Source organism: Oryzias latipes, chromosome 16, assembly GCF_002234675.1.
Source record: "Oryzias latipes chromosome 16, ASM223467v1".
Classification (NCBI taxonomy): Eukaryota; Metazoa; Chordata; class Actinopteri; order Beloniformes; family Adrianichthyidae; genus Oryzias; species Oryzias latipes.
The window spans coordinates 20,557,289-20,583,501 of record NC_019874.2 but is presented as its reverse complement, the minus strand read 5'-3'; the positions used below and the strand labels follow the sequence as shown (position 1 = coordinate 20,583,501).

Sequence of the window (26,213 nt, the reverse complement as noted above, 5' to 3'; positions counted from 1 at the left end):
ACTGTTAACTGTTTTGAAGCTCCTATTCTCATTTGAACTCTTATCCCAGATTGAAACCTGGAAGTACATCACTTAATTAAAACACCCAATGATGCAAAATTAACCTACTCACTTACTAAGAGCATTAAGGGATTTGAAGACTTAGTCGAGATCTCAAAAGCTGAGCTGCAGCAATTGTGCTTTGATACATGCCGGTCTTAAAGTCAGCAGGCAGAAAGCACTAACCACACAGGATCCCTTTTATACATGCTAGGAGTTCAAAACAGCAAAGGAGCAGATGTAATTCACACCATTACTGCTGTCATAGCTGGACTTTAGTGTAATTGACTGCAAATAGCTGCTGAGACTGACTAGAGGCATTAGTTGTTGAAAAAAGAAAGTTCTGCCTGAGGGTGGGAGGATCATCAAAGTCCTCAATTCTGCTTAATACACGTCAAGGCAGTTCCATTCCAAACCTCAAGGTGGTGCTTAGGCATCATTTGTTGGTGACTCGCTGGACTTGCACAGCAATCAGAAAAACATTTGAGAAGATATTTCAGCATTAACTGAGGCAGTGGGCTCGATAAATGAGATTAGAGACAAACCACGGAGATGGTGAAGCTCACTTTAATTTGGAGAAATGACAGTAGGTGCCTCCTACTACTAAACTGAGCGGTACTTCAAACACACAAAAGTCCCTCTCTGCTTTTGTCCTTCTTGTAAGGGTCCTGGAACGTGCATCAGTCTGATCCAGACAACAACTAGTCCGGCGGGGCTGAGGGAGAGGACAGTTACACTTGGAGTTGGTACGATGTTCCCTGCTCTTTCTTGTACCCACCAATCTGTCAGATGGCTGCCAACCCTCTGCTATGAAGACCAACCACGCCCACAGACAGCTATACAAGGTCTTTCTTTAATATAAAGCTTAAAAATACATGTACAACAGTTATTAAATGTTTGGTTCAGCATTAATGTGTTCAAAACAACAATCTTCTACATGACATAAGGATTTCTGCTTCATTTTTAAGTGTTAAACATGTGCAAAAAAAACAATATTTCGTGTGGGAATGTTTGTAGAACCCTGTAGATATACCATGAAAGTCATTTGAGAGTAAAGCCTTCGATAAATTACAAGAAAGTAAACTGCATTGCATACGATTCTATACAGCAGGAGAGTAAAAGAAAAAGTTGTGATGCTTTCTCTGTATACTAAAATTAAAAGCATTTAAAACAATATTTTATTTAAAGTCAAAACAATAATCAGTATTCATCCAAAAATTTAACTGACAAAAGAACAAATTTGGATCATGTCATTTCCAAGTCTTCACATTTCCTCCTACATAAAACAAGAATGGGATAAAAACTCTGGTCACATACACAAGTAAATATTTATGTCGTCTTGGTACCACATCCAATTCAGATGAGTTGCAAATCATCCCGTAATATTTTTTTATTTACATCCAGTTTACAAACAGACCGACATCTTGCAGAGTAGAATCATTCCAAGCTCACATGTACAGCAGCTTAATGTCACTGTTTTTGGATTGATGATTGCAAGTTTTTCATCTCCTCTCAAACAGAACAAATGGCTATAGATCAGCTGTTTAACTGCAGATCATCTGGTGTTTTTATGTCCTGTAGAATCCTTTGGGTTGGGGGCTGAAAAGGAGATATTTTTCTCACAGTTATCCAAAAAATGTACTCATTTGTGTAAATGTAAGGAATCCATTTGGTGTCAGAATACATACTTTTTGCATCTGCAGAATTGATGCCTGAGACGCCTCGGCTTCTGCTGATGTGGCCCAGGAGGACAGATGCGTAAACAGAAAGACAATGACAAACCTGTTAATGATGTGATAACATGTAGTGATGTACATCATAAAGACATAAGTAAAGTTGAACTTTACATGACGTCTGCAGCGGATGAAAATGAAAACAAGAAGGACAAGTAAGATGACTCCCACGACACATACTACCACGAGCTGCCATGTGTTCAGTATGGGTTCTGTAAGAAAAACCAAGAAAAACTGTCAGTTCAAAGCAAGACAGCATAGTAATCAGACCTTGTGGCCACAAATTCACGCTCATGTTTTATTTCCTGCTTTTCTCTCGCTTCCTGTGCTCACCAATCTGAAGTCTTATGACAGCCGACGCCAGACTTGTGTTATTCCACCACAGCTCACACTCCCAATTTCCACTGTCATCAATTCTCACTTCTGGAAAAGTGAGATTTGCTGAATGCTGGTCAGGTGGCAGCCGGGGGCTTTTTTGGGGAAAAACCCACTTCAGCTGCATATCAGGGGCCAGAGGTTCGCCAGTGGTGCAGGACAGTTTAAGCTTTTGGCCAGAGGTTAACTGAGCTCCTGGGTAAGGGATAACTAGAGAGAGAAAGAACACAAAATAAAGAAAACAGAACAACGGATTTCCTGTCACAAACCACAACTTCACATTATAAATGCCTTTCGTACTTGAAATACTGAAGTATAAATACATATTTAGTTTAGAGTAACAACAATTGTCAGTTTTGACATTATAAAATGAAACAAGACGTTTGGTCTCAGATATAAAAATTTGAATTTTTCTTATATTTATTTCATAAAACATGGAAGACCGTATTTGCACTGTGAGTCAAAAAACAAACCCAGCACTGGAGGCCAGTTTTGGGAGTGATCAGCAACTTCCATCCATCCATTTTCATTACCCGCTGAATCCTATTAAGGATCATTGGGCTGATGGAGCCAGTCCTGCTACTTTTAGGTAAAGGTAGGGTTCACCCTGAACAGGTTGCCAGTCTGTTGCAGGGCCACACACTTACATGCTCATCCTGGGCCATTTAGAGACACAAATTAACATATAAAGCATGTTTTTGGACTGTGGTAGGATGCTAGACTGGCTGGAGAAAACCCAAGCATGTGTAAGGAGAACATGCAAACTCTACCCAGAAAAGTCCCAGCCAGGATTTGAACCAGGGACTTCTCACTGTGAGGCAAGAGCTAACCACTGCCCCACCGTGCAGTCCCTTCTCAGTTCCCCTTAGTCAATTATTAAACTTTGAACCAAAAACATCTTTTGTACACCTTGGTTACAATTAATTTATGTTTATAGCTTCTGCTAGACTGGCGTCTGGTCCAGGGTGAGCATTACCTTCCCCCCCTTAACTGGTATTGGCTCCAGCAACTCCCATGGCCAAACATAGGGCTAAGCAGATATAGAAAATGAATGGATACATGATTAAAGTTTTATTTCTATTTATGACATTGTAGGGGGAAAATGGTTTTCCAATCAACTTTAGATTGTCCTACAGCTCCAATGTATGCAGAAATAAAATTCAAATTTGGACCCAACTGACTGCCATGTTGTTGAGGTGGACAGAGTCAAGTCTTGTCAAAAAACCAGAGATGATCAATCCACTGTTTATGTATCAAAGGAACAACCAACCAAGCAGAACCACATGTGATAACAAACCTAAAACACCACCTTTGATCCATGTTATTCCATAAACCTGCCTATTTTAAGGATGTCATTTGGAAAGCTATTATGTAAGGAAAAAATTTGGCCTTTTCTTAAAGAAACTTCTTAAGGACTTACTTTGTAAAACTTCAAATTTTCTTGTGCTTTTTCTAGTCTTTTCATCATTAAATGTTATGGAGCATGTGTAGGTCCCCGCATCATCCTTTTGTCCCTTATTTCTCCCCAAAGAAAAATCTCCTTTGTTGAAGTTGAAGTGTTTAAGGTTTCTTCCCTGGCCCACTTCCGGCTTGAATGGCTCTTTCATCGAGAGAGAGAAGAGTTTCGTTGCAACTGAAGATGTTTTTGGAGTGAAGAACCACTCAATCTTCTGGGTAACGTTTTTGATGTAATCCCATTGGATGTTCGGAGGAATGGAGAAAGGGACCAAGAAGGGGGAGTTTTCAGATGTATATTGATATGGCAGAGTAGGTGTCTGAAAGTCTGAAAGATAGGAGAGGAGGAAGAAAGATAAATCTATTTTATATCTAAAGATAGATGTCTAAGAATTATTATTATAGCAACTTACCCACAACTGAAACAGAAATGGAGACCTTCTTTTTATTATTTGCAACACAGGTCCACAGTCCACTGTTTTGACTTTTGGCTTCGATAACATGTTTTCCTCTAGGTATTTCATTTCCATGGGGACTTATCAATTTTGTTGTGATTTTAGCTAAACCTGGAGGAGTTTCCACCTCACAGGTCAGGGTCGCTGTCTGCGATGGGAGCAAAGGCTCAGTTGGATTCACACCCACTGACACAAAAGGAAAAAAAAAATAGTCTTAGCTCAAAAAAGAACATGTACATGTCGAAATAAAATTACATCACTGTGTCAGAACAGAATTGATATTTTTTGGTTTTTATCCTAGATAACTGTATGACAAATGGTCCTTCTGTGTGATTAATGCAGCAGTCTCTAAATTATACCAATTCAAAGAGTTTTACGTATATTTAATCAACCACTTTAATAGCATGCAGCAGAGACTACTAAGAATGAAGAGATATAAAATTCAGCACAATAGTATCAGCCTTATCTTTTTCTGAGTGACTAGACAAACAATCATAAAAGTTTTAATTTTCCTTTATATTACCTTTAAGTTTGATTACGTTGAACTCTATAGGTGTCCCTTGTGGATTTTTGGAACTGTCCTTAATCTCACACTTGAACTTTCCAAAGTCATTTTCTCCTATGCTTTTTATGGTCAGTGAATTATCACCCACGATTAGCTTCTTTTTCAAGGATGTTTCTATATGGTTGGAAAAAAGGTAAGTTAGATCAAAAGTTCAACTTTTTAAAACTAATACACGTTAAAAAAATAATTCACAGAGAAGGAAAAAAAACTTGTCTTGCAAGCATTCTGCTTACCTGCCGGAAACTTTCCCCCCAAGTTGTTTATTGAAGCAATTTCAGTGTCCTTTTTGTACCAGTACATGTATACATTAGAGCTCGGTTTTGAGACTGTAAGTGTAACGTCGTCTCCCACCTGAGCCAAAAAGATTTCACCAGCCCCTGAGTTGAAAGGGGATGGCAAGAAGTTCAGGGATCAAATGTGCAAAATGCCGTTATGTAAACATTTTACTGTCAAGAGTCTTACCTGCTGCTTTGGACAGAAAAATGAGAATAAGCAAATGCTGAATGAGCATCTTCATTGTGGACTTGTCTAACAACAGAAACAGAAAAAATCACTTTATTAGCACAATACTGATGTGTGGGCTGCATGGTGGTGCAGTCATTAGCGCTCCCAGCAAAAATGCCCCGGTTCAAATCCTGGCTGGGACTTGTCTGTGTGGAGTTTGCATGTTCTCCTCGTGCATGCGTGGGCTTTCTCCCACAGTCCATGAACATGCTGACCATAGGTTTATTGATTACTGCCATTGTCTCTAAGGGTGTGACATCAACCTGTTCAAGGTGTCCCCCGCCTTTGCTCAACAGTAACCGGTAAAGGCTCCAGCAGCCCTGTGCACTTTTGTATGCAACTGCAACTGTGACACATGCAGGAGATTTGTTTGGTTATTTTGAGAATTGTTCTTGAATGAACAAGAACGTTATGTTACTTTCCAGCAACTGGCTTTTAAATTTTTGCAAATAATGTATACTGATGTTTGGTCAAAGATATTTTCAAATTTGCAAAACATTATTCTTTTTCCTCAAGAATTTATTTAACAGTTTCTTAAAATTTTCATTCCAAAACCTATTTGAAATAGAGGTTCTAGAGGTTACAAATACTTTAATAATCCTTATATTGACTAGATGTTTTGGTTTGGCAGAATAGAAATTTTATTGTAGTTTAAAGTTCTTCTAGGAGCTTCAAAATTGTCTAAAATGTTTCACTTAAATGCACCAGAGTGAAAGTAATCTAACCCTCTAAAAAATTAAAACATTAAAAATAAATTTCAAAGTAATAATACTGTATAGTAAGGACTACTGAGCACCAATGGAACAAAATCTGGATAAATGTTTAATACTTAGAATTTTAAAAATGATATTTTTTGTGCAGCTATCTGACTGCTCTCTTTATTTACCTTTGAGTTTGGTTTAAAAATGTTTCCAGTAGATGAATAGATTAAACATTAAACTTCTTTCATTTCAATAGTGACATGCTTAAAATATAAAAAACAGTATATGCTCTTTTAGATGGCATGTCCAAAATGACTTAAATTTAAGATTCAACAGACTGAATAAAAGTGAAATCCTTCTAAAGGAAGCAATGAGGGGTTTGCGGTGGTCTCAGATTTAGAGAGATTTGAGAAGATAAAAGAAAAAAGTTCACAGAGTTGAGAGTAGGCGGCCTGTGGTGGGCTTTGGGTGACAAAAAGTCAGAGAAAGGCTGGAAGGAAGAGACACACGGCTGAGTTGTGGTGGGACTTGATTTAGTGAAGGTGCAGACTCCTATCCCGATCCTCACATCTTCCTCCCCTTCTGCCTCTCACACCCCCTCTCTTCCTCTCCTGTTCCACGAAAGGCGGATCTCTCCTCGCTTAAAAAGAGAGAAAAGAGAGACCACAGCCCCGGCAGCGCACCTAAACTGTGGTTTAAGATACGGCTTCACTTTTTTTCTCTCCTCCTGACTCCCTAATCTCAGAATCTCTGCTCTTTCGTTAAATCAGACGCTGCTGAGGCTTTGCAAAAAAAGAAAAAACAAAATAGCAGCAGCTTTGTTCATGTCTTAGACATGAATTAAAATCAATTTATTTCAGTTCACTTCGATAAGCATACATTTTCTTAAGGCTAAAAGTAATGCCATGCAAAAATGTGTGTCGGAAGATTGAAGAATTAATTTGAAATATTTTGAAAAATTGCCAAACGGGAAGTTGCATTAATGATTTAAATGATTTTTCCATTAACCTATGGAGGTTTTTCCATAAAGTTTAATGACGTTAAATGAAAATCTTTGCAAATGTGTCAAAGAGATTTAAATCATTGCAAGAAAATTGTTCTAAATGGGAAATTCCTTTAGATTTTTACATCGTATTTTGTCCCACTAATTAAAATATATCCATGATGTAATCAAATCTAATTAAGATTACATCACAATCATCCACTCTACTGAGCCTGCAGTTGGAGAGAAAACTCATCAAAAGAAATATATCTTTAGCAGATATAATCTCTGAGGAATGACCATTTTGTGGCCAGTCAGAGATTTTTACTCTTAAAATTGAAATCAATTAAAATGTTAATTGCATAAGTGTGTTCTGTTTGGTAGAAAACTATTTTAAAGCTAAAAAAACAAATCCAGATTTAAAAAGTTATGCTTCGGGTCAACGCGGCGGCTCGCCAATCAAAGTTAAAATGTAAAATTGTTCCGATTCATTTATATAATGAGAAGGAAAAAAGTTTGGAATTTTAACTAACTGTAAATCCTTTTTTATAATAAATAAAATTATAATGACCCATTTTACTCAAGCGGGCCTTTTCTTGTCTTTTATAGTACAGTTAAAACAACAAAAATGCTCTAAAACATCATAGAACATCCGTAAAATTGAAATATATCAGTTATTAATTGAATTATTATGTGATATATTGGCATTAATAGACAGTTTGGTTTGGATTAAAGCGTGGGGTCTTAGTTTATTGTATGTCGTAAATCTCTGTTTTGGGCAGGGGTCTACAACCTTTAACGATCAAAGAGCCATTTGGCCCAGTCTCTCGTTGGGATTTGATAAATCTTCATTTATGTTTCCGTGCCATAAAGCCATTCACTTATGAAATCTAGTTTATTAAGGCTATGGTAACTAAATTAAAAAGGTAATCTATTTTCCAAAATATAACAATTTTTACTTCTTTCACTTTGGACGTAAGAGTTCCTTTCAAAATAAAATACACTCTCTGTCAAATAGTTGTCATCCTTTTTTTCCTTTTATAGTCAAGTGTTAGCAAGATATCGATGTCGATTTTTTATTTAAATACCTGTACATACAGTACAGACCAAAATTTTGGACACACCTTCCCATTCATTTAAATGAGAAGGTGTGTCCAAACTTTTGGTCTGTACTGTATAAATGCAATTATATACTTTAAAACAGTAACTAAAGCAAAAATATGTGCTTTAAGCTGATTCTAATAATAAAACACTCTGACTAAACCTTTTATCATCTTTCACATTAAGAATCTAGACCTAAAGAAAATGACTTAACAAATGAGTTAAAACTAAAAGCCCATTATTTATTTAAAGTATTAATATTTTTCTTTAAAGCCACTAGGAAAGGATAAAAGATCCACATGTGGCTTCGGAGCCTCAGCTGGCCAACCCCTGGTTTAGGGTTAGAACTCCTAGATTTGGACTTTACATTTTTAAGTTGTCGATAAATGTCACGAAGTGAAACTCTCTAAACCCAGAAACCAAGACGATCACATTCATGGCAGGGTGGAGGCTCAGTTGGAGGTTCAGCAGGGGGGGAGAGGAAATAACTCAAAAGGTAGGATTAATGTCTGTTTTCATTAAAAAAAAAACAGTCATTTGAATTGAAGACAGACTTTCACTTTTAAACATAAAAAAACAATCCTTTTAAAATACCTATACAACTTATGCTGAAAACAGATTTCCCTGTTCACCACGGACACAACTTTGATGATGAAATTACTGAGAATTATAGATAAAAATACCTTTGTTACCATAGGATGGCATCATTTAAATACTAATCAAATTTATGAAAAGCACATTGCACTGTGACTACATGTTCAACAACACATTTAAATAAATGGCTCAAAATGAAAATAAACTATCACAAAGCAAGAAAAATCAATGACAAAAACGTTTACATATTTTTTAAATTGTGTTTATTATAACAAATAAATGCATGTTATTGATGTTTCGTCTCACAGTAGTAATTTATTTTTTACTTTTTCTTTTAGTTGTGCAATAAATTCATAAATATTATCGTCTTTTATCTTTAAATAATATGTAAATTCCTCTTTGGTCATAGTAAAGAACAGTACTTTTAGGCCTCACTTGCCTCCGTTTAATTAAAATGTATTTATTAAATACAGAATATTGACATTTTCAACTTTAGTCATAATTGATCATAATTGGTGTAGATAAATACTAGAAGAAATAGCATACTTACAACTCGGAACGAGCGTCAAGTGTCTTTTTGTGCTCAGAAGTCTGTCGCTGGGCGGAAATGAGTTCGATCTGTCAACCAAACCCTGTTTTTCAGGCAAAGTTGCACCTCCCTCAGCACTGATTGGTCTGCAAAATGTCACACAGTTGTTGGAGAAAGTCAAGAACCAAATCTAATATTGACCTTTGATTGTTGGCATATGTAAAGTACATTGTATCCTACTGAAAAACATTTTCTATACTATCTTTTGTTTTAATGAAGTGCACTAAAAATTAATATGATCCATCACAAACCTTTCTGAGTGGCACTGCTGAGAGGTTGCTCCGGTTGCTACGACTTTCTGTTTGTCTTTGTCTTTTGCATTTTAGTATTTATTATAGTCATTTGATGTTTATTTTTCTAAAAGCTGTATCTGATCGATTGCTTCCCTTATTGTCACTCATTGTTTGTTGGTTTGTCATTGAGCCTGTGCACGGTCGCTGCAACAACCGATTTCCCAAGCTGGGATCAATATAGTATCTTTATCTTATCTTATCTCCACTAGTGATGCTTTTCAAAGCACAGCCATAACTTGAGTAACTTGATAAATCTGTCAGTCCAAAAGTTGAATGAAATTTTAGTTAGTACAAAAGAGGATCAATTCTCATTAAGAAGCAAAAAATATCATAGACGCTGCTTAATAAAATGATTCATAAAATAAATGATGAGTGCTTCTGTGGTCATTATTAACACGCGGCCTATTCTGCATAAAGTCAGTGCGGATTTTAGCACTGACGTTAATTGTAATAGCCTGCCTATTAAATTACAGAAGCTTAGAGGTGAATCACTGACCAAATTTCAAACCTGCTAAAATTGACATTGTTTTAAATGAAAAAAACACCAAATAGAAAGTTGAGATGCTTAAAAATATCATAAAGGTTAGATGATGAACACAGAGAAAATTAGAAAAACTATAATTTGCCATGAATGTTTTAGTAAACTTAAAATCCTAAAAACTTCACTTTCGTGTCTCAGAATCTTGTACCCGGTCTTGTCGATATCTCACAGCGTGTCTTCCTGTCCTAAAAGTTTCTCAATTTTTAACATCTCAAAATCTCTTTCTAGTGTGTTGGCCCTGGACGTTTCTTATATTTCTAACGCTCACTTCAATCACGGTCAATATTTTATTATTTAAGTCGGAAAAAGCTACTTGGAACTTGCCGCACCAGAAATAATTCATCAAGACGCACTCCATGTGTAATTCATAACCTAATGCACACCTATCAAATTCAAATTCCTGTTGAACTGCTTACAACTTTTGACTGAAAAATTAAGCATTCATCAAAACTAAAATGCTTTAACTCTGTAGAAAACTTTTCCTAATCTTCAGCTGTAAAATGCGTGTTCTGGATGATTAAATCAAGACTATTTATGGCAGACCTGCTAATAAGAGCCTTGCCGTAATGTCTGACATGGTTGGGAAAGGACGCAATTTTTACTGAATGCTTAAAATCTAATATTTGTTTGTTTGCAACTCATGAAAAATCCTTGCTTACTGCTATGGAATCACAGATAAATCTGAATGAACAATGTCTAGTCGTGATAAATATGAAGCTTGAAAAATTTGTTAGCAAATTCATTTATGGGTTTCTGCAACAACCCATGAAACCCATAAATAAAGGGTTTGGAAAGACACATGACTAGATATAATGTCAAAAAAAATACTTTGTTGCATCAGAAAATTATGAGAACATTCTTGAGTCGCTTAAGTCTTGCAGTCACATTCCGCCTTTGCCTTAAAAATCCTTGTTTCATGTCACAACTTTTAAATTAACCGACAACATCTGAAATATTTACCTTTGTGTAGTTTTAGGAACAGGCAGGTTCAGTCACCAAAACTGTCAGAAATGTCTCTGAAAAAGTAAAGAAATAGAATTTCTGTAAAAAATAAATTAACATAAAAGGTTTCAATTTATAAATGCTTCTTGCCACTACAATATAATTCGAATGCAAAATGAAAATATTTCAAAAAACACTTTACATGATTTTGCTGCAAAGTCAAAGCATTTTAGTTTTGAAAACTCTTAAATGTTTTTTTCAAAGATTAAACAGCTGATGAAGAGAAAGTAAATTAAATTTGAGAAATATAGGAATATTGTTGACATTTTGATATATTTTAATTGGATATATGCATCCCTTGCATTTGTATTCCTGTAAAATTCTGCACAGGAATTTGCGTCTTGGTTAATTATTTCTGGTGCGGCTAGTTCAAAGAAGCTTTTTCCGACTAAAATAATACAAAAATTGACGATGACTGTGGTGAACCCTAAGAATATAAACTAAGAACTTACAAGAAATGCCCAGGGGTGAAATCTTAGTTTATTTATTCCATCATTTCATAAGCCAGAAGAATTGCGATTCGTGCATAAAGTAACTTTATGCTTTATTGCTCTTTGTTAAGACGGAAACCTAGACACAGAAATACTTATTTTACTGCTAACATTATTGTAAGCGGACATCTATCTTCAGTCGTCCTTACTCCTGTCAGTTGTGAGGATCAATAAGGGGATCAACGCTGCAGAAACACTGTTGAGGTGGTTTGAAGACATGAACCACAACAAGGACAAAACAAACATCTCTGACTCGTCTCATGTGTTTCTCTGAGGTTTCCCCGCCTGCCTCTGTACTGCCTTCATGAAGAGTTCACACCTGCTTCTGTTCCCTCTGAGCTCGAAATGAAACAACCTTTTCTTTTTTTTTTTTTTTGTTTCCTCCTCGTGAAGAACCTGGCTGCCACTCTGAGACGTTTACATCCTATGGAGTTAATTCAGTCTCAATAATCAGAAATGCACACAACCGGTTTTACAAATGCACACGCTCCGATTCACAAATGTCATTTTATGCAACTGTGAAAAATAAATTCGGAAATACACACCCTGTGTTTCACAAACACACAGATTGTGTTTCACAAATGCACACTAAATGTTTTACAAATGCACAATAAGTGTTTCTCACAAATGTGCACACTGTGTTTCACAAAAAACATTTTAGAAATTCACAATAAATGTATCAGAAATACACAGTAGGTGCTTCACAAACATGATTTTTAGGTACACATGTGATGTGAACTCACAGATCATTCGAACTGCAGACTGTGCATTCAAAATCCCGTTCTCGTTTGTGAATCTCCCCGTGTGTGTGAGAGATTTTTCTACGGTGAATATTGAGACTCATCTGACGGAGCGGGTCGACTAATCTCACCATTGGCTAGTGAATCTGTCAATCAAACTCATCGGCAAAGCAGGCGGATTCGCTTTTAGCCAATCGTATGGCCCCTTACACTTTCTCTACGCTTTCTGCAGGTGGCAAAAGCCCCGCCCATATTTGATTCTGTACCAGTCGGTCGTTAGCGTGTTAGCCTTAGCATGCCTTGTCGGTTTATTGCCTTCGGTTGTCAAAAATGACTGGCTTGTGCAACTTTTCAGTGGACCTGGAAGCAAGGCAACAGTGGTTGAATGCAGTTGACATAGAATCCATCGAACTCTGTACTGGTCGTGAGATTTAAAATGAATGTTTCACTCGGGATTGTTTGTACGTTATTCTCTTAGCTTTCATGCTAGCGTCATTTCAACACTCAGACACGGTCTTGATCATATGAAGGTGGAGGAGAAAAATCTTCAACTTCCACAGAATGTTCTGTGGAGAAACTGGCATCACTTTGCTCCGTACCACGCAGTGGGACTACATTACCTCAAGTTCATCTCACTGTCAATCACAGATACCCAATCCACCTCCCCTGCTCAGCCCGAAGTCACTTTGCTTGACCTTAATTTTATTTTTTTAATAACTCAAATGTCATTGATTTTATATTGTAACCATATACATATACACCTCTTGGCCAGGTCACCCTTGCAAAAAGATCCTCATCTCTCTGGGTTTTATAGCTGGTTAAATACTACACAACAAAAGATGGTCATAGAACAACAAAGTGCAAACATTCACCCTTTATTGCAGAGTAAAAGTGAAAACATGGACAGATTAAAACATCAAAATTTAAGCAGATGCGGGATCTCTACTGATTTGAATCTTATTTAAACTGGAACTAATTTTCATAACTTCCTTACATACAATGAAGTCCCTTGAACAATACAGCAGTATTGATTTGAACTCTGTCTTCCTCCCCTCAGTCTCTCTTCTTCTGTATGTAATTATGTCGCCTAAATTAAGTTCTAAACACACTGGACAGTAAAGATATAGGTCCACTCCCAAACGGTCTGAATTAAACAATGGGTTGATGTCGTCTTGCAGTTCCAACATTTGTGGACCCAAAAGAGGACTGTCCCATACCGGGACATTGATCCCAGGATAAGGTTCAGTCATGGATCCACTCTCCTCCCATTCAATCTCTGGAACCAGCATACCCTGACAAAAGAAAAAAAAAAGATACTGTTTATGAACAGCACTGTTTTTTTGTGTTTTAGATTATGTAGGAACAGTGACCGACTAATAATGACTTATATTGTTGCTTGCAGGCAGACCTCATATCTCCATAACTGTTTATAATTTGCAAATAAGTGATCCTTAACAAAGTAGTGAGATTAGTACATCTGATGGCTCATAATGCCATGCATTGTGATGCATTTTGAACTTGCAGATGTGCTATTCTTCCTACAAACAAACAATTTAGGGAAATTGTTTGCACCACACAACAATTATCCTTTTCATTCATTTTCGATGAAAATTCACTGTAGTCATTATGATTTCATGATACTCTTCTTGATACTTTCCACTGTAGTCAAACTGCACACAAATCAGTTGTCCAGTACAGTGAGATTAAATAAAGCATTTACCCGGGGATCAGAAACAGGGTTCTGGGTCAAGCCCAACTGCCACAGCTGATTTGGTGTCATGCTTTGCTCCGTCCTGATTGGATGGCTGTCCCACGCGTCACTAAAGACATCCAAACTGGCCTGAATGCGTGGTAGAAAAATGTAATGGCAGCAGAATACGTGATGTGACTGATATTGAGCAAGTCTTGGTCCTCAGGAGAGTGCAGGATGTTGTAATATAAACCAGTAACACTCATGAAGACATCACACCAGAGGGGCTCAATCCTGTATTTGGAAAAAAGCAAAAAGAAATATTATATTGTCAGATTTATTTTTAATACATCATTCACTTTTATGTATCAGGGCTCCAGACTAACTTTTTTCACTAGGAGCACAATGGCCCCCAACTGAAAATTTTAGGGGCACAACCAGAAAATTTAGGGGCGCATACCGTAAATCAACATTCTAACCAAATCTACTAATTTCCACTGTATTACAAATAAATACTTTAATAATAGATGCAGAAATTACAATGTGCTGTTTCTAATTCAGTGTCATATTTTATTCTGCACTTTTGAAGATGCAACATGAAGGTAAACTGACAGCACCATCGCTGTCATGACAGTACAACTAAGTAAAAATAGTAAAAAAAATACCATACATTTAGAATAAAAAAAAGTTTTTAGTAACAAGTGATTACCGTAGTAACCTTTCGTAATTTCACAGTTTCAAACAATACTTAAACGTATGTAAATATTAGAGGATGGAAATTCATGTTGGCCACACCAAATAGGTGCAGCCAAGATGCACAATAATTTGAGATCACCCAGATGGACGCAACGCTGCACAGATCACCTGGTGTGTGACGTATATTTTTGTTTTTGCTCCAACATCACCTGTCAATCAAAACCAAAAATATCACGAGAAAGGGGTGAGAGCAAGACATCAATCAGAGCGAACGCAGCTGGAAATTTAGTATTGAACTGACTAAAAGCTGCCCTACAGACTAAAAAACAATGCATTATGGGACATGCGTCCTGATGGGTTTTTTGTAGTTCACTGATCAATTAAAATAATTTAAAATACCAACTGATTAAAAAAAGGCTACATCCATTACAAAACATTAAAATAATTATAAAAGATGTAATATCACAGCTCATACTTAGGGGGAGAGGCATATTAAAACGAAATTGAATGTTAAGGACAACTCCTAATTCCTGGTCTCTTTCAGTCTCGCTGCAGCTTCGATTTCATGCGAGTTTGAGACCCCTGCTGTACACTCTGTCACTGGTACACTAGCTTCAGGTCGGAAGAACGAATCAATAGTTCGCTTGCTCATAGCTCAGACGCACATATCAGGTTGTGATGATATTTGTCTCCGTTTCCTTCCCACGGATGTTTACGCGCGCTCGATTATCTCTAGGCCCCGCCCCTCCACATATTTTAGCCACTTGCAGTGACTTTCCCTATTCTTCTCAGACGCATTGGCCGCCTCAGGCATCACTCAATGAAACGCGAGTGTGCGCTCGCGTGTGCTCCAGTCTCATGAGTATTCGCGCGAGTGTGTGTGTCTGCCTGCGTGCGTGTGCGCTCGCGTCTCATTGATGATTTCATCTCTCATTTCATCGATCATTGACGTGCTCCTTTCATGTTTAATGTATAAAAAATACGGAGGGTGGAAGAGGCAAATTTACTGGTCGCACATGTGCGACTGGGTGTAAAATTCAGTCGCACACTCTCAAATTTTGGTCGCAAAATGCGACCAAATGGTCGCAGTCTGGAGCCCTGTGTATATATTAAAGCTTCTAAAACTAGGTTCAACTCACCGTTGATTGTGTGTACACTTTTCCCACAATGAAGCTGTTTGTGTCAGTTGTACGTACTGTGAGCATTAACTCGGCTATGCCCACATTTTCTCCTCCGTGATCTCCTCTCACCCTGACAATAACATGAAAATCATGTCTCAAACATATAATTACAAATGCATCGCCAATACGGTACACATCAGTTTAAAATGTAATGTTCTTATGTATGATGCCAATAAGTAGAATTTCTAGGTTAAAAAAATTGCAGGAGTGGGTTACATGTATCACTGGTGGAAAAAATGAGGTGAGAGACTGAGGGGGGGGTAAAATGTTATTCATGAGGGGAAAGTTTTAGAGTTGCCTTTGTTTATGGAGAGGAGTCTAAAAAAAGTAATTTTATTTTTGTACAAATAACCAAGTACTTATACTGCCTAATATGTGAATAAAAGATTTCTTTATGAATAACATGAATACCTCAGAGGAAAGCCATAAACGTTCACAGCGTCACTGAAGAAGGCCAAGTGGGTGTCTGCACAGTTGTTCTCTGCTATCTTCAGGTACAGGATACATGGAATACAAGTACAAATACTTTCAACTGACAGATGTTTACGGCGGCAAAAATGCTAAATTCCCAATTGACAGGTAAAACAGTAATACAATAGGATGATAAAATATGAAATAGAATAGAATAGAAGGGTATTTAATAACCCCTGAGGAAATTTTTTAAAAATGGCCATCTTAAAAAAACACAAACACACATGCATTACAAATAGAAATATCACAAAATAAAAAGATTGATAAAAAAAGGTAAATAATTGGAAAATCAGTGGGTAAAATTAAAAGAAATTACTTGTAAGATGCCGTGCCAGAGAGTTGTATTGCCTGATGGAACGAGGAACAAAAGATTGTCACGCTGTCACATTCAGTAATTCCTGGAGAATAAATAAAAACACGACAAACATGGATTAGATAATTTAGCTGTCTGATCTTAAATTACATAATTTTCAAATATATGAAAGGGGAATTTTTTAAAACACTCTTGCTATGATAACTTGAGCTTGTAGTAAAGAACACCTTTAAAAAAAATCAGAGACAAGACACTGATCACAGGAAGCCTGTGTGTAATACTTACAGTAACTTCTACTCTAATCACTGTTGACAGCTGATTTCTCCCATCCACCCTTTCTGTGACTACTTATCGACTACAAAACAGCCTAAAAACATAATGTTTGGGATTCTTGTCATTACGTCATTGGAAGTAAAGATACGGGGATTTTAGTGGCTGTCACTCTGACACAATCTCACAGGGCTGGTCATCACAATGAATACGGGTTCTAACGTTAGAAACTTAATGAGGCTTCTTTCATTCAACAGTGGATTCATGTCTGTTATATTTAAAAAATGCCGTTTTCATGAATGTCATATGAATTAACTTTGTTTCACATATCCACCCCGTCTTAAAGTCTGGGTTGTGAAAATGCTGTGTCTAACTTTAACCCGGATCGCGTTTACATAAAGGCAGCACACGGAACAACTAGCTAGTTAGCATAGCATAGCATCAGTGTTTAAACAAATCGCCGTCTCCAAATCAATACTTTTTATTAAACTTTCTTTGCTGCTGTAAATCCGGCATGCTTTTCCCCTTAGTTCCTTATGAATCATGTTAAGAACCTACAGATCATTGGCTATAGACGCTAGCTTGAACCGACACCGGCTTGAACTTCACTCACACTCACAGGCAGACCCAATTTGCACAGGCTAAGCAAAACAAAGCTAAGCTAATTTGCGGTGGGGGTACTCTGCAAACGACTCGGCTGAAATGTTTATAAAGCATTCACACATGTCACTTGGCTAAGGAGACCGCTTCAACTTAGTATTCAATAACATTACAGGACGTACAACGAGGGAATGATCAAATAAATGCATTACTTACGGGCTGAGACTGATCCCGTTCAGAAGACCTCTCCGCCATGTTTGCCGCCCGCGTCCTCCCAACTGCTGTGCTGAACAGCTCCCTCCCTCGTTACTTTGAAAGTGAGGAGTGTAAGGGGCCATTCGATTGGCTAAAAGCGAACCCGCCTGCTTTGCCGATGAGTTTGATTGACAGATTCACTAGCCAATGGTGACATTAGTCGACCCGCTCCGTCAGATGAGTCTCAATATTCACCGTAGAAAAATCTCTCACACACACGGGGAGATTCACAAACGAGAACGGGATTTTGAATGCACATTCTGCAGTTCGAATGATCTGTGAGTTCACATCACATGTTTACCTAAAAATCATGTTTGTGAAGCACCTACTGTGTATTTCTGATACATTTATTGTGAATTTCTAAAATGTTTTTGTGAAAAACAGTGTGCACATTTGTGAGAAACACTTATTGTGCATTTGTAAAACATTTAGTGTGCATGTGTGAAACACAATCTGTGTGTTTGTGAAACACAGGGTGTGTATTTCTGAATTTATTTTTCACGTTTGCATAAAATGACATTTGTGAATCGGAGCGTGTGCATTTGTAAAACCGGTTGTGTGCATTTCTGATTATTGAGACTGAATTAACTCCATAACATCCAGGCCCTACATGTTGAACGTAATTTGTCTGTAAATCTGTTGAGAAGTGAATCCTCATTATAGTTTTTTCCCCCCAAATATTTCAGCCTTTTAGTCACGATTTTGACAGAAAACACCTGAAAGTGAGGACTCCCTCGTTAGTCAGTCTCCTAACGAAGGCGTGTTTCATATCGTTTCATTACTGAAAGAAGGAAAGACAGAGAGCTTGCCACAAGTAAGAAAGGAGGGTGATTCACTCTTTCAACAGACATTTCCCGCTTGCTCATCGTCCATTCTCTCCTACAGAGGGTTTGCCTACTTCTCTGTAACCTTGTTTTACTACATCGAAGTTTTCCACGTCTCCATCAGCTCATAAATGACGGTGGAGTACTTCAGATCATCACATATTCAGAAATCAAGGGTCCACAACACTTTTTTAGAGTCTCTTGCTGTTTGGGTGTTTGACAAATACAGTAAATGTCAGCGGAAAAGAGGTTGAGAATCAGAAAGACGTGACATTCGGCTCACTGACTGAAAAACACTCGGTCTCTTACATCATGGGGGAACTTCATTCAAACTTCTCTGAAACATCACACTTGTGAAACAGTACCTGAAGGCCACACAAGCTTACTGCCTCTCCCACACCTATCTTTGAGTTATTTTTAGCATCTGAATGATGATTTCCTCATAATGGAAATATAGATTCTTTGTTTTATCGTACATACGGTGGAATTTAACGCAAATTTGCAAAAGACACGTAGCTTTGGAAGGGAAACAGGATTTTGCAGCACAACTGTAAGCACATTGTGCAACATGGTTTGTGTGTCGTTTTCATGACCTTAAATAAATACACACCCTGAACAAATTGTTTAAAACATCTAAGAAAAACAGCAAAAAAAAAACACTGCAAAACATGCTGGCTTGATAAAGCAAAATAAGTATGGAGCGCTTTCCAATAGACGGCACAACGACGCTAAAAAACATCTGACATTTCTTTTCTTTTTAAAAATATTTCACTTCTCATAATGAAAAAAGGTATTCACAAATTAACTGAGCGCAAATTCCTCAAAGTTGAAGGCAGAAATGATCACCACAAAAAAACTACAACGTTTTGAATCCGATCCTAAATGATCGCAATGGAAGACAAATCTGTTAGGATTTGTCTGTTGGGATCTGATTCAAGCAGACTAATCTCACATTTTTATACCACTTCCATTTATCAGAAAGGAAGGATCTAATAAACAAAGCCCCAGTAAACAAAAACCTCAGCTCAACTCCTGAATACATTTTCAGTGATGAAAAATAAATCTCACCAATGTTTTTGCTATCAAGTTGATGCTAAATTAAGGAAAATTTTGGAGCAGAAGTGGTTTGATGCGTGTTTGTATCAAAAGGCATCAAAGGGTTAAACTTTAGTCTTATGAAGTGGAGAATTCAACTATAAATTTAGATGCCAGACGGTCGATACAGCCAGATAAATCTTTAAACAATGCAGCAGGACATACCAGCACGCAATTAGGAGCCACATCTGAATTTATAAATAGCTTTTCTGAATTTAGAGAAATATTGTGTCCAATAAACCCCACAAATACCTGAGCAAGACACATTTTTGTAACACCTTTAAATAAATTATCTTTCAAAGGACATATTTTAACTCAAAAGTTGCCACAGAGAAATTTCTGGAAGCATAGGAGGGGACATCTGTTACTATGAATAATAAAAAAAGGATGTTCTGAGAGGTCTGGAGGGACAGTCAAATGTTTAAAAATTTACAGACCAACGATGACTTTCAGGCTTCAGAGGTTTGTTTTCTTACTCTAAAAAAGTAAAGCTATAGATTTTATTTAACACATCATGGTCCAAGACAGTTTTTATAACATCCTCTTAAATCCAGATATGGTTTTGAATAGAAACCTGTTTTTCAGCAGCCAATGTGCAACAAAAAGATCGATCAAAAAGGCCTTTATCGTTATTTTTTATCTTTGAAATTTCAAAATGTATAGTTTCACGTGATGCTTGCATTAATTTAAATACTAACAAATGTTGTTTAACTCGAATTTCACTGACGTTTGTGGGTTAGTGCAATACAGCATATGCGTAGCTTTGCACAAAAGCAAAGATCTTTAAAAGCCGGTTCTCTGCATGCTGTGACATTTTTATCTGAATAAAATATATCTGTATTTATGACATGGTTAAGCAAAGAATTGTAATTTTAAATATTTTATGCAGTATTTTGCACAAAATCAACAACTTATAAATTGCATGAAGATGTGACCATCCAGCAGGTTTAGGCTGGTGATGTTAATGATGACGCTTGTGTGCTATGGAAAAAACTGCCGCCTCTCCACAGCGCCTACACATATGCGTACACCATTCATGGACTGTACTGCAAAATTATTTCTGTGAATTACATAGTTACCTTCAGATTTTAGGTAGGTATTGATCAAATTTGTCCACAAAAACACCAAACATCCTGTTGTAACTTGAAAAACTATCAATAAACTGAAATTTTTGCTCTATTTGTTGCAGCTTTGAAGCATTAAAGGTAAAATGGGTCAAAAACCTTTTATCCTGTAGTTTTGCTACACTTCAGAGCAAACATTTATCATAAATAATCTGACTTACTTTAAAGTAAAACACCTATGTCTCAAAGATTCGAGTTAGAAGTAACTTATTTAAAAAAAATAGAGTAAGGGTACCTAAATCTATAAAAGCAGCAACCAAACTAAATTCAGATTTTATAGATGTTTAAAAAAGATTTGCATTTTACACTGATGATGCTTAAAGCTTGAGCAGCCTGTCCCCTTTCAACTTCAATCATCTGCTTCGGTCGACCTCTGGTCAGAAGATCGCAGGTTTGGTTCCAGCCTTGCCTGCCCATGTGTCAAAGTGTCCTTGAAGTGTCCATGAACCCCACTATGAAGCACTTTGGACCTTCTAAGAATGTATTGAAATGCTATGAGTGGACATAAGTATACACTGTCTACCATTTTCCTGTATGCATTTGGATAATCTTTTTTGTTGAATTTCTACAGTTTTACGGTTCAATAGGGTCCTTTCCATTGAGTGTCTTGAAAATGGTGAAACCTTAATAGAAGTTTTTTGGGTTTTTTATTTATTTATTTTTTTTTTTCATGACCTCAAACAAAGCACAGACAGGTGAAGGGTTTTTGGTTGCATTTCTGTAGGTTTCGAACCAGCGGACGATGGATACCAGTTTAACCATCATCCTACATTTCCTGTTTTTTTGCATTGATGAGCACCCTGCAGCACATCGGAGTCACATGTAACCCTAGTGCTATCCTAGGCACTTTAACATTGGGAGTTGGGTCATCTAGACCCACTAGACAGTGCGCTGAACCTATTTTCTTCAATGATTTGTGATCTTCACTGGTGTCCATGGATTACATGAAATCTTTCCACCTTTATCCACCTTTGTCATGGTAGGGAGAACACGTCAATGCAAGGGTGGGGTCATCTAAGATAGCACAAGGGTTTTAAACACCATTTATTGATAAAGTAAAGTGATTAAAGTTTTTCACTGTTAGATCCGTGAGGACTGACTCGAACAACTGGAACCTGCTGAGTGCTAGCTGCACACAAGTGGAAATTTACCTCCCACTTTTGTTTCATTTTATTTTACATACAGAGGGGAGAACATTGTTTAAAATTCATAAAAAAACACAAAGGTGCCTCACTAGCTCAACAGCTGCGACAGCTGACTGTTCAGAGCGCCGCGAGCTGCCTCCTGCTGCTCCGAAAAGTCAACCATCAACATATTGCTGCACTTCTGTTTGACACACATTTGCTGGTTACACTACAGCTCTCTGAGCAGATTATGAAGCTTTGTATTGCTAATGTCAGTGTTTATGGTGAAAAACAAAAAAAGATAAATGTTGGGGGGAAAAAAGGAGAGAAAGCACCACATGCTGATCAGATTTGGCTCCTGATGTTTTGCATGGATGGAAAGGCAACCCGGATGATGACACGCTGGTTCATGAATTTCAGTTTCGCTTTGAATAACTGCGTCTGGCTGAATGGGAGCATGTTCATTTATGTAAAACAATGAAAAAGAGAACTGACTAATGGAGGTTATTATGAAGCCATGAAAAAGGGAATCCTACAGTCTCACATGAAAACACCCCCAGTGAGGAGACAGTTATTTCATAACAGGGAAACACAGCTTGGTAATCACCTACAGAGAAGAACAAAACACACATTAAGCCTGGGGAGCAAACGCTGGTAGAAGTCATTACTTTTTGTTTGTGCCTAAACGGCAGACATAAATATATTAATAAGAAAAAGGAGGACTTTTATGTTTTACAAAAGGAGAAACGAAAAGGAGGAAGTACAGTTTCACTTCAAATTCAATTTAAAGGAGAAGCGAAAAAAACAAAAGTGTTGTTTTTGTGGTGGGGGTTTTGGAACAGCAAAAAAAAAGCTTATTTTCACGCTGCTTCTTAAATTTGTGAACTACACAGAAATTATAGTTTATAAAATAAAAACAACTTGCATGTGAGGTAATCCATCCAAACAATCACCGTCTCTTTAATTAGAAGACAACCTGCAGTACAAATCAGGTCTAAATTAGAATAAATAAATGTAAATCATCACAGAAAACGTGAAACAGAATTTTCTATGCATGTACTTTTTTTTTTAATCAAAGAGTCCAGTATGTTGACGCAGCTCCATTACACGTAGGGAGCGCATCTTAAAAAGTAAATTTCCTTAAAAAAAACATTTCTGAGAAGCTTTAAAAAACAAAAACCTGCAGCAATAAAAACAACCTGTGTGTCGCTAGTTACATTAAGCGTTTTCGTACATGATCAGGTGCAATATAAAGGCGTAGAAGAGAAGAGTCAAAAACACATAATTAAAGGCAAACGCTTGTATATTTTGGCATGTTAAATTATATCACTAGACATAGCGTTAAACATCCATCCAAAACAATATTTTCTTGCTTGTGATCAGTGAAAAGCCCACATAAAAATATAAAACATTTAGGGATAAAACTTGAAACAAGAAACTTTATTTTTTCTGAAAGCTTTGATTGTGTTGCACAATAGGAATGAATGTGAAGATAACTGAGTAAAAGTGTGTCTTTGCGCATAAATGATCATTAAACACTTATGTTCTGACAGTGTTTACTGTTTACGCAACATTCAAAATCTTTTTTAAAAGAGAGTTGTGTTTGACCTCTTCAGACCTGGCGTCCATATGTGTGGACATCATTTTTTTTTCTTCCACAGTAGTTCCTTCTGTTTAACTGGGGTCCTGTGACTATTGGTGTACAAGGTTAGCTCAAATATTAGCTCAGGTCTTAAGAGGTTAAACTACAAACTACTCAAATAGTATAGGCTCATCTCAGGGCGTCAGATATATCAATAAGGTGGACTAAAGCCATGCCTGCATTTTCTTACTGTTGCTGTCTTGTAACAGATTTTTCTGTGTTTATCTGTTTCTGTTTTTTTTAATCAGGATTAGTTAGGACAAAAATTCACCATGAGGATCTTTTTCACTTCTCGATTTGCAGGGTTTCTCAATATTCACTTAAATGCATACATCGCTCAAGCGACAAAAATGTCTTAATGAAATATTTGGGTCACTTTTACAAAAAAAATAAAATAAAATAAAAAAAAGATTGTTTGGCCTTACCCGATCAATATGGACCAAAAAGAAATATGTTCAAATTGTTATCTTTTTTTATTTAAGTGTTGGTATTTTTAATTTTTTGTGTTGCGTTAGCGTCAACTCAAGATCTGTTGTGAGTGGGTGCTGCATCAATAAGCTGAATTGAATTGATTATAATTGTACATCCTGCTTTTATTGGTTGATATTCCATTTAATCAAAGACAGCGAATGAAGGTTAATGATTCCGGCTCAGCCTGTAGTTCACCGCTCCCCCAAAGTGATGGTTCAAATTCAAAGAAACGATTCTCAGAAGATTTACAGCTGTTTTTAACTTCGTTTGACGTTTTTGTCTGATACATCACAAACTGAAATGCATGTTTATACTCTGTATCCCCTCGGGGATCAATATGGTAAATAGTAAAGGTATACCCTGAAAGCAGTTTTTTGAGTCAAAAAAGATTAAAAGGTAGGCTGCATGACTGCGAACAGGATTCTTTTGTATTTCTCAAAGAGTATTGGGGAATTTGATCACAGCTAAATAGATTTTTTGCAACTTAAGGCATTGGTTCTAATGATGTTTTCATTTTGCTGCTTCATTCATATCAGATTAGAAAAAGTAGCCGTTTACACAGTTTTTATACCGTAATAGAAAAACATTACATTGAGCTCTTCCAGTAAAGGATCTTAAATCTGATACAAACGCCCAACTGAGTTGTGCGATTGAACTTTCTTTACATCATTTTTCTTTGTTTGTTGCTCACATTGGAAGCTGTTTGTTCAGTGAAGCGCTTATTGAATTAATTCATGATTATGGAGCGACACCCTGGAGCTCCAAACACAGTTTTCACCACAGATCTCTTTCAGTTGACAGAACCACGATGACATCCTCACAGACACCAATCTCTCTTTAAATTTGTTAAAAGAAATAGCCATGAAGGGAGTTTTTTTAGACGTCTTCACCATCTTAGAAATGCCACTCTCCGGTCAACATCTGTTTATTTCTTAGATAAACTAGTTTGTTAACCAAGTGTACTAAGCTGAACTAAATACACTAATTACCATCATTTTTAAAAGCATATAACTTTCTTAGGACAGCTCCTAAATATTATTATGATTTATTCCAGCAGCCAAGTTTCATATCTGCCTCCTAGTTAGCTACAAGTCTGTGTATCCGTTAGCAATAGCGAACCATGACATTGAGGACCATAAACTGTCTTTTGTTCATTTTTCTTTTTTGAAAAGGTTCAACTTTTCAAATTCTGATTTAATTGATCAGAAATGTATTTTTTTAAATCACATTTTGTTAAACATTTTGTCTCAGTAATACGAGCAGACAAAAGGCAGCTCCTTAATCCAATGGCGACTATATGTTTTTTCAAGTTGATTCTGGTTTTTATGGTGCATAGAAGGATTCGAAAGCTTGTAATCTAACAGTATGTCCTTTTTTTCTTGATGGAAGCACATTTTACAATTGTTTTATCAGCTAAGTCTCTTTTAAAGTTTGAAGACCACAACTCAAGTATCCAATAAAATACAGTAAAAGCACATAAAAAGGCCATAATTGCCTCAGTTCATTTCATTTCTCCTTTTATGAAAAGGTTAGACTTGACGGAGACTGAAATTTGTTGCTTGATAATTTTTCCTAGAGAGGCCGTGTGATTGTTTCAATATTGAGTGGCAGACAGACAGGCTCAACCAGGGCCCAGGCAAACATATCAGAACAAAAAAGGTCTCAGCTCAATGGGCATCTTTCCTAAAATAAGGTAAGTCTGAGACTTACCCGTGTTTGTAGCTGTATGTCACAGCACGCCATTCAATGGTAAACTATAGGTAACGCTGCTGTACAACTCTTTAAATGATAACTTTAAATAACAAAACTGTAAGTAAACAAAAATACTGAAGAGTACTTACCGTACATGTGATGTTCTCTGCAAAATGATGAGCTCAGTTTTGACATATGTGGCTTCTGTGCACTGAAAGTGCCTCTTTCTTACACACGAACACGCACTCAAACACACACACACACTCACACACTCACACAGGAAGTCACATACATCAAGGATCCAGTCCTGTCTGTAATGTACAAAAGATCACTTACACAAGGTTTTACACAGACAAGCTATGTTAGAAAATGTTTTTAAGAGTTACAAAAGAAAAAATATATTTTAAATTATTTAAAAATATCTATATTGTTTTTAACACCACTCTAACCCTCATGCATGTGCCCCAGTAGGGGAGTTACATAAATGTGTTAAACAGGTGTCTTTTTACTGAGTGTTTTATTGCTTGTCGTGCTGATCTGGGGTCAACACCTGCAACGTTTTGCACCAGTTGTGGAGAATCCATTGCTTTGTAGACAGATGTAGA

General features: G+C 36.8%; 1 protein-coding gene across 2 annotated transcripts; it reads right to left on the bottom strand.

Annotated features, from left to right (window-relative positions):
- Positions 1-590: 590 nt before the first annotated feature.
- On the bottom strand, positions 591-25,979 carry LOC100125525 (carcinoembryonic antigen-related cell adhesion molecule 5). 2 transcript variants are annotated; one of them, XM_011485469.3, is made up of 12 exons: positions 25,758-25,979; positions 10,888-10,943; positions 9,055-9,179; positions 5,085-5,150; positions 4,856-4,999; positions 4,581-4,736; positions 4,016-4,243; positions 3,568-3,930; positions 2,106-2,357; positions 1,887-1,984; positions 1,728-1,771; positions 591-1,638 (listed from the first exon to the last, which is right to left on the bottom strand). In XM_011485469.3, exons 4-12 carry the CDS (start codon positions 5,137-5,139, stop codon positions 1,608-1,610), a joined length of 1,371 nt encoding a protein of 456 aa, XP_011483771.1. In that variant the 5' UTR covers positions 5,140-5,150; positions 9,055-9,179; positions 10,888-10,943; positions 25,758-25,979; the 3' UTR covers positions 591-1,607. The 2 variants fall into 2 exon arrangements, with proteins under 2 accessions (XP_011483771.1, XP_020566273.1); XM_020710614.2 differs by having other exon boundaries at positions 1,728-1,768; positions 25,758-25,977.
- Between the last annotated feature and the right edge of the window lie 234 nt (positions 25,980-26,213).

What these genes read in the sequence shown, in the direction of transcription:
- LOC100125525 (XM_011485469.3), bottom strand. Translation starts at nt 5,139, where the DNA reads ATGAAGATGCTCATTCAGCATTTGCTTATTCTCATTTTTCTGTCCAAA. An exon ending in TTTTCTGTCCAAAGCAGCAG is followed by an intron (nt 5,000 to 5,084) that starts GTAAGACTCTTG and finishes CTTTCAACTCAG; the next exon opens with GGGCTGGTGAAATCTTTTTG. An exon ending in TGTCATAAGACTTCAGATTG is followed by an intron (nt 1,985 to 2,105) that starts GTGAGCACAGGA and finishes TTTTTCTTACAG; the next exon opens with AACCCATACTGAACACATGG.